Below are 13,514 nucleotides of genomic sequence, written 5' to 3' on the forward strand. Positions count from 1 at the left end.
CGTGGCCCCTGGGGCCTAACTGTATTACTTACCTGTGTGACAATGTATGCTTAAATAAGACTGTGTTGTACTTACCTCGAATCTCAAAGAGTGCTGAGGGTTTGACTAGAATAAATACATTCTATTTTTATATACATCTGTTGTGGTGTCCTTTCATTTGGTATTCAAGGGATTACATATGGTATAACAGCTGGCTTCACATGCCATACAGAGTTTAGCCTAAGACTGCTCTTGTCCATGCTACCACTAGGATAGCTGGTCTATAAGGTTGACTTTACAACCAATCACCATAAGGGTTGTTTGGATTGATACAAGGTGTACACTAGAACTAGTGACATCATATATCAGGCCAACTTCTCACACCCGGGGCCAGGAAGATGGATGCCCACGGATGTCGGGTGATTTCAGGTCGTCGATGGGTGTTTTGACTCTTCGCTCACGAGGTCCAGGAGAGATCGACTATGACCAGCAGCAGGATTCGGAGTGTCCCATGACGTCTGCAGCTGACTGCGGTGTCGGCAACTGGATTGGAGTCAACAAGCCTTGGCAACAGCAAGTCTCGTGTGGAGTGAAGAAAGTCGATGATGCAGACCAGCAAGGTCTGAGGGACTCACCCAGCGAGGGTGAGTGAGGGCAGGCCTGGAGCAACAGGGGAGCCCTTTTAGTCGATAAAGTCTTCGGGGGACCCACAAGCCAACGGGCAAGGGATCGCGAAGACGCCTCTTGAGGAAATGCTTCACAGGAGCCCATGGTCACTCGGGACGGGGTAGGCCTCTGATTTTCGCTGCAAAACCTGCTGGAGGCTTGGGCCACAAATGGTTCATCAAAGCACAAGTTCGTTGAACGTCGTGAAGGGGTTGCACTAGACAATAGTGCACGGTTCCCAGGTACTGCAGTTCCTCGTCACTCGTGGGGTCCAGACGCCACAGCTTCACTGGGGACTCAAAATGGCCGACGAGAGGTCAGGAAATCCACTTCTGGGACTGCAGGGACTTCGGACTCCGGCGGGAGCGGGAAAGTTTGCGACCGTTGTTTCAAGTTTTGGTGCCTTCCAAGCAGGGGAGTCACTCCTTGACTCCAAGGGAGATTCTTCCGTCTTCCAAAGGTAGTGGAACGTCGAAGGGCCAGGATTCTTCTTGTAAAGCGCCGTCCAGGGTTATCTAACTTGCAATGGCAAGGTTACCTATCTTATAGTAAAAAAAAAGGGAGGGACTAGCTTTATGACCACTCCTCTAGGAGGGTCAAGGGGCGGGTGGTTACACCCACTTCCCTTTGTCCAGTTTCGCACCTGAGCAGGGGCTGGTAGCCCCTGAACCGGTTTGAGCTGGCATATGCACAGAGGAGCCTACTGCTCCCCCAGTGCAGGACTTCAAAGCACTCTAGGAGTGCACCCACCCAGCTCCAATACACTAAATCCTGTCTGGAAGGTGGTGACACCTCCCTGTGACAGGATGCCTATTGTTGGGCTTCCTCCACTGTGAGTTTTTGTCAGCAGCAGGAGGGAAGCCCAGTGTCTGTGTTGGTGGCATCCATTTTGTGATGCCAGGACTCTTTCAGATTTCTACTGTGTTACCACAGTAGGTACATGTCATCCCCTCTAGAAGGGTAGGATCATACTCCCACACCAGTTACTGGTGTGGGGGTAGGATTCCAAGATGTTTGACACCAAACACTGCCTGTTTTGATGCAGTCATTCCTAAGTTAGCATTAATCGGGAGGTTATAATGCACTTAAGAGTATATGGTTTAACCGCATCCACAAACAGCCACAGTGAATAGACCATGCCAGCTGCAGAGGGGCCCTGCTCAGGTAGAGGAACCCCCTCACATTGTAAACCAAGCACCCTGGCCTCAGGATTGATAGGGCCTGCCATAGGGGTGGCTGATAGGTTTATATGTGTGAGTATGGTGAGGTTTAGGAACCTATACCTCTGTGAGGTGTGCTAACACTACCTCACCCAAACTGCAGTAGCAGGCCTAAGGTGTCAGATTTAGTCTGCTTCCCAGGGGTGGCATAATATATGCTTCAGCCCCTGGTAGGCCTGTAAAGTACCTATGCCCTTGGTACCCAAGGTACCATATACTAGGGGCTCATAAGGCACCACAGTAACCAAATCACTAGTGCATCTAATATGCACTCCAAGTCGTTTAGAGATAACAGAGAGACTGGGGCCCTGATTAGCAGGGACCCAGCCTGACTATAGCCAGAAACCAGTGTATACATCAGAAAAAAGTGGGGGCAACATAAGTGCAGATCCTACTCTCCTACAACTACCTTGAGCTCAAACTACAAAACTCTACTCCCTGACATTAGGGAAGATCTAGAGTTTCAGGAAAGCAGTTCAGAGTGTCCCGTTTAATGATTAGTCACCTTTCTTGAGGTCCTGTTTCTCCATGATCTGGTTGTTTACATCTTGTATGGTTTCTATCTTATTCTTTATTTTACAATTCGACGCCAAGAGGCACTTTGGTTTATAGTTCACACTTTATAAATAAATGAATGAATGTACGATCTTAGGCTCATGCTCCAGTACTATACTGGGCAAGTCAGAGCCATCACTGTACATCTGTATTTGCATATCTAACAGGCATTGTGGCAACACATTGCAAAGCGGATTTGCCCATCAAGAACTTTATCAGATGTTGAATAATAAACAGCGTAGGAGCAGAGAGAACTTGATCTCCAAATGTACGTTTCTAGTAGTCAGAACTGTAGCCTGTGTTCATTCAGTAGCGTGGTTTGTCTTAAGAGGATGTAACGCAATTGTAAGCTCAACCAGTTAAACTACTCAGAGTGGTCCGAACAATGAGCTAGAATGATCCAAAAGTATAATCCACAGCAGCGGATCCTCAAACCCAGGTATCGTAGGGTTAATTACTTACAAGAGGAAGGTCTTTAATGTTTGTGAATAAGGGATAATATATAAGTGAGACAATACTAATCACGTGATATATATATATATATGGAAAAAAGTGCAGATTTTAGAGAGTCAGCACCATGAATCCCTGCTCTCCAATGACCGGGCTGCTTCTATTTGACATCACATAAGAAATCCTATTAAAGATTTAGAACTAACACGAAACGTACTTTCTCATAATAATCAAGTAAACAGTACCTGTAACATCAAGCACATTCTGGCAGGACATGTAATATCTGTGAACTGTTTCCAAAAGTTGAGCTCCATGCCCTTCTCCTTGAAATGGGGGTAAAATCAGCGTCTGGCTGCAATAAACAAGGAATGTCATGTCTATTTTTGGAACAAAGAATATTTTGAGAAAATATAGCTCCTTCATTTCTAAAACTGCGCTTGGACAATTATCAACTCTGGTTCACTTTGCCAGTTACTGCTTCCCAAAAAATTGACTAAACTGTTATTCCATCTCCTAAAATAAACTGTTTCTGAATACTGAACACACATGTAAAAACTATTTAGTCTTTAACAAAGCTTTTGGAAACCTGTGGGGGGGGGGGGGGGGGGGAGTGGAGGCGCATAACTTGCAAATTCATGACGAGTCTTTGAACAATTCAACACTGCTAGAAAGAGGATTGTGAACTTCGGCCGCTCGCTTGGCGAATAAAAGAAAAGGCACGTGCGAGCCTGCCAATTACCTTACACGTGGCCGGGTTTTGTCTGGGTACACGTAGTAATTATAGACTGTCATGTAGCCGACGGTCGCAAAGAGCGTCGCTCCGTCCTTATTATACTTCTCAAATCTGCAGATAAAACAGAAAGCCAAGCAGGTCAATTACAGTCGCGCTCCCATGCAGTGTCCATTTTCTTTTCCATTCTCTGGGTGGATTTTCAGTGTCAGCAAGCTACTCTGCGAGGACCCAATGGGTACACCTGCTATGCTCTGAATGTACAATTCACTTAATTGGTGCGCAGCAACTTGGATACATCAGGCCTCTTTACATCACTTCAGTGCACTCGCCTATTGTAGAGATGAATGGGTGGCGAGTAAAAGAAAACACAGGCAAGGCTCATTTCACTGTTTAAGCCTACATTCAGGGTTCGAGCAGACAACAGCGTTTAATTCAGCCCTATTCTGAAGGTCTTCCAAGGCATAATGAAGACAAACTCAGAGGCTGCTCAACAATGGCCTTTGGGCCCTGAGAAAAAAAATATCATTATCCAATGCTAAATAATTGGCCAGCTACAATTAAAATGTAGACATTGTGGAGGTAATAAGGTCTACTTTTGCTTTAGAACTGTACTTACACTAGAAAGTAGTCCCATTTTTCATCATCCACGTCAATAAAGCTCGCTGACTCAATGAACCACATCACGAAAGTCTGAAGCCTTTCATGGTATTCTTGAAAGCCTGAACAGGTCATGTCAGCCTAGGGAAAAAGCCACGAAAAGTCAGGTGAAACTCATCACCGAGACGTCTGAAGAGCACACTTGGGAGGCTCTCCAGCAGGCAAGTGCCTCCCATCAATTCTGCAGTTAAACGCTCTGCGCCGACAGATCGCAGGAACAATGCGCTTTAAACACCAATATATTTACTTCGTCTCCCACAGCTGGACCACATCACAGCATAAAAGGCAACCCCAAACCAAACAGAAGGAAACGAAATCATAGCATCTGAAAAATATCCATCTCGGCAAATTGCACTGTCTTTGCTATACTTTCCAATTATTCTGTTTATGTGTTTTACCTTGCAAATCTGATAGGTAATATCTTCTCCCGCTTCCTCATTATGGACAGAGTACGTGTGAAGAAGGGTTCCAAAGGGCCGGAAATTAACTTCTTTCTCCAGCAAAGAAATGAAATCATCTGTGTTGGAGCAAAAGCCAGCGGGAACTAAGTCTCGAATTTTGCCTTCAATATCATCTGCCTAAAGAAAACAAAAATACCAATAAGAGCTCCAACATGAAAATACAGTTTGTGTTGCAAGTGCTATTGTGTTGAATACACATAGTATGGTTTGGCAGGTGACTGCAAAAGGCCAGACCCGGCAAGATAACCAATGAGGTTTGTTCAAGATGCATTGTAATAAGAGAGCACATCTTACAGTAGCAGTGGGCGGAGAATTCTTTGCTCTGTTATAGGACTAGACAACCTTTACTGCTTGGGATGGAGTGCAAGAAGTTCCAGTTCTCCCAAATGTAACTGCTATGGTGACCCCTTCATCTGAGCCATCAAGTCCTCAGCAGAGGCACTGAACCGCCCCTGCTGAAGAGGACAGGTGCAGACCCGACAGCCAGCCTCGAGGGTAACCCTGCAAGTGGCCGGCACGGAACGCAGTAATGGGTAAATGTCTGGATGTTACAAATGGCCAACACAAAAAGAATGGAAACATAAGCCCTTTGTAGAGCATCAGAACCATACGCATCTGAATTAGAACTCGCCTGCCCCGGTGCACGCTTACACATAAAGGAAGAGGAAATCCTGTCCCCCAATTCATACACCGGACTGGGATTAAGCTTGTTAAACAAGCACGGGGCCTGTTCGGGCTGTCAGCTGAGCAGACTTCATATTCCTTTCAGACCCCAGGACGACCACTTGATTGAATACATTTGCTACTTATCTTTAACCATGAATATTTGATGAGGTTTCACAATAACGTATTACTTCTTCTCACCAGGCAATAAAAACTTAATGAATTGGTCTCAACTTAACAAAACGCGGCCCTCAATGCAGCCCCTAAAAGCCCGGCAATACATTGAACAAAACGAGCTTGCCGTCTCCTGAAAGGGGCTTTTTTGAACTGAACAATGAACCCAGGTTTTAGTTTGTCGTGAGTTCAGCTGTAATGTTTGTATTGTATCCATTTCCACAAGGACTCACACAAGAACACTTTGTGTTAACTTACTAAGAAGCTCTTTCACACCGTTTACACGCATGATGGGTATTAGTTCTAAACCAAGCCCCTTGCTACTTAGCATTCAACAGGGAAATTAAGATGCTTAGGACAAAATTCACGACAAAAGCCGAATACAGCATGCTGTTAATGCCTGTCCTTTCAGCCGCCGTCCCCCGACTAGCAGCAATGCACCTGCACAAGAATAGAAGGCCCTCGGCGGCTTTCAGTTGCATTTTTAGGTTAGAGACCACGAGTGTCGTTCAATTAAACAGTTTATTCCCATTGCTTCCACACCAACAACATTTACAGAAGTTGCCTTCTTTCCTAAAAGAGAGTCGTAACACAGTTAGGAGGAGGCACAACACTGCCAGAGTCTACATTTCAAAACCAGGATGCAGCATGAACAATCTCTTTACTACAAAACAAAAAGAAAATATAACAGGGTGTTTGGCTATAAAGCCTTCCTGAAACCCAGGCATTTTCCAGAATATCAGGAATCATATACAGATAGCTCAGCGAAGACAAATGAAACCAGTGGTCATTTCCAAACTAGTGTATTCCTTAACTACAGTTCTGAAACCCACCAGCAACTCCGTGCGATCTAAAAAACAGTGAGCAAAAATACAATCATGTAATGGCTGGCACAATCATAGTTGTTGATTGATACTGCAATGCCAAACAAACAGTTGGAAAAAAGAAGCTTTGAAGTACATGCAAATTCAGATTTAAAGAAACTGTTCTTCCGGTCTACAACCCAAAGCAAGCATTGCAATGCAATCGGTCTCTCAAATGCAAGATTTTGAGCTATTGGCATTGTAAATAACAATTCCTTTTATTTAGGTTTACAAAACCTGCAATAATAAAAAGCATGGTCATTTACAAAACCAATAGGTCAAAGCTTGGAAAATACAAGACCTATTGCATTACAGAGAGCGTGGTGTCCCTGAAGTGGGCGTTGCGCTCAGCATTAAAGTAAAACAGAAAAAAAAAGAAGAAAAAAAAGTCAGAGTGCGGTTTCCTTGAAGTGAGCACAATGCTGAGCATTAAAGATTACAATTTACAAAAAGCTGCAAGAAAGTGCAGGTGTCCCGGAAGCAGGTGCCGCGCTCAGGTTAAAAGTTTAAAAAACAAGAAGAGGCCGCCATTGTCATGTGGGTGCTGTGTGGGGGTGGGGGCAGCCACTTTTAAAGTTAAAGCACATAACACCCCATACAAGAAGCAACTGAAATTGGCCCGCAAGTGCTGTTTGGGGGGGGCAGCCAAGCCACTATTAAAGTTAAGACGTGCATAGTGCTCCATACAAGAAGCAGTCGCCATTGTCCTGCATTATTCATTAAACAAAATAGTGCTCACCGACTTCTAAAGCAGACGTGTAACGAGAGAAGTAAAAGGTCCAGTCGTTATGGGAAGTTACAAATGCAGACCAGGCGGTACTAAGGAGGGACTACTAAGCCTATTCACAAATGAAAAACAACGCTTTAGAAAGGACAGTAACAGGAGCCAATTGAAAAGATGGGCAGGGAAATGGGCTGAGCTTGTATGCCATATCTCAATACAGCATGCCTCACAAGGGCAATAAGTTATCCTAACCGGGATACTACAGGGACGTCTGCTGATATCGGTGTCTGTGTACGGCCCCAACTCAGATGATGCTGGATTCTTTGCGGAGATCTGGCGTTTAGTGGGTATCATGGGCCCAGGGGCTGTACTATGGGGCAGGGACTTCAATGTGTTGTTGGACGCCGCTGCCGATATATCTAGCGAGACACGCCACCCGCACACCCAGTCTGCTGCGCAACTACACACAATTATTGCAGACAATAGCCTTACAGATGTCTGCCGTGCCCATCACCTACAGTTCAGAGGGGACATGCATTACATCCACTCACAATTCTTGGTCTAGGGTCAACTTCTGGCTGGCTACCAGAGACATGGTTTCCTGGACCATTAATGTCAATCATCTCCCGCGAATGCTGTCTGACCACGCCCATGTGCTCCTGGAGATGCGCTTGCCTGACGTGACCCAGCATGCATCCTCTTGGAGACTCCCACTGGTGCGCTGCTCGACCATGTGTTCCAGAGTGAGATGAGAGAGGCTATTATTGCTTACTTCGAACTTCATAAACTATCAGTGGTCTTCCCATCTATCCAGCCTAAACAGGCTGGGACACTGAGGACAATTCAGGCAAGGTTGACTCGTTTGGAGGCAGACATTCGTGCTCTAGAGCTCCGGTCCTTTGTTTCAGGCGAACGGGAGCTGCTTGCATTCATTCGGAGTACGAGGAGGAGGTTCTCTGACAGACTCGTTACCTGAGGGAGGCAAGCATCAGGCAATATGGGGAGGAGAAAAGGGCTAGTAGGACCCTGGATGGGCTACTGCGTAAGCCCTAGGAGACTGATTATATAGTTGAACTGTTAGAAAACTGTCAAAACATACAGGCTGAAAGCTATACAGTTCAATGTACCATGGTTAACTTCCACGTTAATTCATACTCCACCTCCCAGGTTTCCTCCCACCCTGACCAGACTTCATACCTGGACTCGGTGCAGCTTCTCTGAGGAGGGCCACCGCCTTTTCTTAAACAAACCCTTCACAGTAGAGGAGATTGTTCAGGTCATAGCGGGATTGCCTGGAGATAAAGCTCCGGGTCTCGATGGCCTCGCAGCCTCCTTCTATAAGGAATTCATGCCCCTGCTGGCCCCACACCTTCTTGCTATGTATGAGGAGTCTGTGCGGACTGGCGTCCTCCCTCCATATGAGAGGCCCTTATAGTGACCATCCTGAAACCCGATAATGACTAAGCGCAGCGAGTCTTATAGACCCCTCTCTATGATAAACATCAATAACAAAATCTTGACAAAATTCATTGCCTCGAGACTCCTCCCCCTTCTATCTCAGATGGTTGTTCGGACCAATGTTTCTTTGTGCCGGGTAGATCCACAGCTCATAACCTGCACATTTTTTTTGCCCACCTTCACATGATCAACCCTAACCTTCGGACAGCTGCTGCATTCCTGGACACCTCCAAGGCGTTTAATTCGCACAAATGGCCCTATCTCTTCCAACTTGAACGCCTGAGAGACGGTCGCAAATTCATACACCTGATCCGTTTGCTTCACACCTTGCCCGATGCACAATTGTGGGTAAATGGCACAATCTCTGCCCCCTTCACGATAGCCCATGGTACATGTAAAGGGTGCCTGTTGTTGCCTATCCTATTTGCTATTGCGATGGAGCCACTTGCACAAACATCACTCGCAACGCAGTCTCGCCTTTTGTCCCAGACAGATACTAGTTTCATGTACACAGAGGAGATCACCTTATACGTCAGACACCCATCGGACAACCTGGACCCCTACCCCGACAGTTCACCCGCCCGCTTCGTCGGCATGGCAGGCATTAATATCAATTGGGCAAAGTCCATTTTACTCCTGCTAACGGACGCCAGGCAGACGTTCACTCCCAATTTCCCACTGACATGGGCCCAGGACCCTGTCTGATATGTGGGGGTGTGGCTCAGCCAGAACATGGAAGAACTGTGAAGGGAAAATTGAGTCATGCTGATGGCATGGCTCGAAGATAGTGTGACCGCTTGGTTGAAACTACAACTATCCTTAACTAGTAGATTGACCGTTGCGAAAATTATAATACTACCCAAGTTTCTATACCTCTTTACTAATCCGCCTCTCCCTCTACTGGTTGGTTTTGACAAACAATCCCAATCCCACCTTGTTACGCTGGCTTGGGCTGGCGAACTAGTATTGAGGGAAATACTGATGCTCCCTTTTGAGCAGGGGGTGTCAAACATGGACATATACTTCTTCAGTGCCCAGGCACACCACGCATTTTTGGCTACACCCTATACAATTCCAGCCTCATACTGCTCCCGAGGCTGAGCATGCTACCCCGCATCAGACAATCTCATAAGGCCATGCATGCCGGGTGCGACCACAGGTGGACACCCTGGCATGCACAGTCTCGGTGTGGAATAAGCTGCAGGAAAGCGGCACACCTTGACTACCCGTTTGCCCGGTCCATTCCGATACAGGGACACTCGCTACTCCCTATGGCTTCGGAGGTGAGAACACGTCGGATGCAGCTTTCCTCCTTTGGGACGGTGTACCCCGATGGTGGTTTTGCCAGCAATCGGCAGGTGCTTCAGGGTTCCTGCGGCTCCCTTTTTTGAACATCTGCTCAACAGACTTGGTCAGATGATATCAATGTGGCGATAAGTGGGGAACAGTGGACCTACTGCTGTACCCAATCCAAGGCCCTATCTCAGAATTACAGGCTGTGCTTGATCCACTAAGTTTCTACACAGAATTTACCACACGTCTGCTGTGGATGTGTCTTGCATGCTGCAAGCGCTGCGCCGAGCACTGACATCCGCGTGGGAATATCCTGGGATACAGAACTTTTGGGAGGGGGTGTTCAGGGACGTCTCTAGTATCACAGGCCACTCTTCTGAACCCAAGCCCCTTATTGTCCTACTGGAATACGTCAAGGATATTCCTCCAGAGGGAGACCCGTCGGCTAACGGCAATGCTGCTGCTGTTGGCAAAGCAAAGAGTTGCGATGCATTGGGGTAGGCGTGGGGTGCCCCCACAGAAGCGACTGGCTGCACAATGTCATAGTTTGCTAGGAGATACTGGATGCGCACTAGGAGCTGCCGCCCATCCGCTCTAGCCCAAAGGATATTTGGCCCCCTTGCCAACTTGACTGCAGGGTGAGACGACAATATGCGTGCAGCCCTGATTGTTACCCTCCCCCAGAATGTGCTCACACTTGACCACCCCTCCTCTTATGATGCCCTGCCAGTTTGTCTGATTAACCTCGGAGAAGCCTCGACCATCTAAGGTTAGCTGGTTGTGCTAACCTTAGATCTATTAATTTTGCAGTGAGTAGGTTCAACTGAGTGGCAAGTTACTGGTTTATGCCTTTTCCCTTCCCCTTCCTCTCCCCTTTTGTGTCCCTGTTGCATTCCTGACATGTGTAGACTATTAGTTCCAGACTATACACTGTAATTGACTCTGAATTAAAAACTGTACAATTGTCAATGTTCACTTCAAAACTCCATAAATAAAATAAAAAAAACATTTAAATTATTCACAAATGTTTTCAAATAGCAATCAAAATGTGAAATTTAACCACGATCTAGTTACAAGAAAAACACGAATTAGATGAAATTCTTTTTCCTCAATTTCACAACTAGAAGCCAGTGTAATTGTGTATTTATTTTTCTTTTCTCCACATATTTTAAAATATGCAGAGATCGCGTGAAAGGAAAAATACAATTTAAGTTGGATACTCTCTCTTTGTGGGTCGATTTTAGCTCATTCTCTCACTCTTACGCTCTGCGCGAACCCTTCCCACACACAAGAGAACGCATAAATTGTGCACACATTTTAACGTAAGGTGGCTCTAATCACTTGGTGAATCCAGATTCGGTGAACTATTTCGAGGCCTTGTAGCGCCATGAATAACTAATGCTTCATACTTTTCAGCCCACATAAAAAAAAGACACTTTAAAAGTAATTCGAGGAGGACTCAAATAAGGATGTGGATAGATAGGTTTAAGACTGTTAAAGCATAGGTACAGAACCGATCCCAGAGAGAAAGATTATCTTCAGCGATTAGTGGCAACTGGGACAAGCACTGGCAAAGCCAATCGATCGCCCTATGTGGGAGCTATTGGCTTTGCCAATGTCTTTTAGCCATGTTGTACAGCAGCATGGCTAAAAGTAAAGTTTGAAGAAAAGCACTGACTGGCAACATCAGTGCTGCATCATATTTTCTTTTTCGGACGGGACAGGGTGGGAGGGATGGACAATCAAGGACGGGGCACGGGGGTTGGGGTACGGGAAGCAACAACAGTGGGAGTCAGGGAGTCAGTGCAATCAACAACCTGTGTGCAAAACTGGGGTGGGTGGCGAAGAAGCAACACAGGAGGGGGCAGGCAGGGGGAAGAAGAAACACGGAGGAGGGGGCAGGCAGGGAAGAAACAACACGGTGGAGGGGTGGGTTGTCCGGTGAACAAGAATTAGTACCTAAATCACAAAGCGAGCAGCGGACAGTCACTAACCAATAGGAATCAAACTGTGCCTGGTCCATGCTTCACAGAAAAACAGCTAGTGATGCCCATCACGAGCTGGCCAATTAAGAGGCAACAAAGGTGAGGGATAACAAAGCCAACAAATAGTAAGCAATGGGCCGGTCTTAACCTCTTCAGTGCCCCGCCCTTTGCCGGGCGTTGAATTAGCGGGCGGGGTTCATGACGAGATAGTCTCGTCATGGGCACAGCGCAACCGCGCTCCATGACGAGACTATCTCGTCATGGGCACTGAAGGGGTTAAGCCCTTTATAGTAAACAATACCACTCGGAGCGAGGCTGCATGTGCCGTCAGTGCACGATACCCAACGAAGACAGATGCTCAATATTGTGTAATAACAGAAGATCCAGCGAGATAAAGGGTAGCACCTGAAATACAAATTAGAAATGGATAGCTAATCTTCCAAGTTGCACGTTTCATATCAGTAGCTTGGAATCTGAATAAATCTTATTGTAGGTGTTTTTAATTTTTATTTTTACAGATCACTGATCTGCAACTGAACTCAAAAAGTGAGCACTGTCCACGAACAATTTGTGCTGCTGTCATTTTCGAATAATTAGTGCTTAAATGTGCATTTTTGTACAATTTGTGATTTTTTTTCGTGGCCACAACCACAGTCACTGAACTACAAAGACAAACATCAGATTTAAAAAACTTGTTGGTAAAAGCCACCCCTTTTAAACTTACCACAAAGCGCCTTCACTAGCGGACTGAAGTTCAAAATATGCAGTCAATTTTGCCAGCCAGTGTAACTGCAGGCTTGGATCAATCATTAGTGGCATAGTTGTTCAAATTGACAAAGGGAGACAAGTTGAATGCAAAGTCCTGTAAATTCTGTAGCATTTAAGCACCAATCAATAGCTATAAACTCAAAGAATTGCTGAGCATGTATCCTAATTTTAGTCTAATGAAGTTAATTAAGAGTGAGTTGTTACAAGAGTACTATGGGGGTTCTAGTGTTGTGGTTGCCATCTATCAACAAGCATTGACAAAGCAAATGTCTCTTTAGTTTATGTGCAGACATATGTAGTGTGGTACATTAGTGCAGAGACGGATGGGAGGGAGATCGCAAAGAGGATAGAGAGGCCTATTGTAAAGTAATTGCTCATGCAGTTTAACGCAATAGGTCTGTTGGTCTTAAAGATAAAAATACTATTGCTTGAGCTCAACACCAATTAAAGGACAAAACTGTAGAAATTCTAAATATTTGTACCATTATTTCCGAAATTCAACACCATGCTTGAAAATATTTATTGTGTTTTGTAGCACCAGAATGCGTTAGGCTGGGGCCTCTTCTGAGTCATGCGAGCCAGTGCTGTTCTAGCAGAGCCTCAATCTTGGCAGCCACAACAAATCTAGATTACAGTACCAAACAGAAAATCGGGTTAATCAGAGAATATGTCCCAATCAGGTCTATCAGACAGACCGAAAGCAGCTAAACGCAAATTGTCAATTCATAGTAGGTTCGATGCTTTGATGTCTCTTTGATGTGGGAGATGTAATGTATGGTTTTGTGCTTTGTTACATGAAGAGGTTTCTCCTCTGTTGCAGACAGTTATGTTGAGTGGCTAATTTCTGATGTACAATGTGAAAATT

General features: G+C 45.7%; 1 protein-coding gene across 5 annotated transcripts in view; it reads right to left on the bottom strand.

Annotated features, from left to right (window-relative positions):
- The window catches only part of HAT1 (histone acetyltransferase 1), a 241,655-nt gene that overhangs the window by 88,372 nt on the left and 139,769 nt on the right, over positions 1-13,514 (bottom strand). For all 5 annotated transcript variants that reach the window (XM_085645300.1, XM_085645299.1, XM_085645297.1 and 2 more), the window contains 4 exons: positions 4,659-4,838; positions 4,220-4,341; positions 3,610-3,714; positions 3,116-3,222 (listed from right to left, as the gene is read on the bottom strand). In XM_085645300.1, the coding sequence (XP_085501426.1) occupies positions 3,116-3,222; positions 3,610-3,714; positions 4,220-4,341; positions 4,659-4,838 (514 nt within the window). The remainder of the gene's footprint in view (positions 1-3,115; positions 3,223-3,609; positions 3,715-4,219; positions 4,342-4,658; positions 4,839-13,514) is intronic.

This window comes from Triturus cristatus, chromosome 3_1, assembly GCF_964204655.1.
Source record: "Triturus cristatus chromosome 3_1, aTriCri1.1, whole genome shotgun sequence".
In the NCBI taxonomy this organism is placed as follows: domain Eukaryota; kingdom Metazoa; phylum Chordata; class Amphibia; order Caudata; family Salamandridae; genus Triturus; species Triturus cristatus.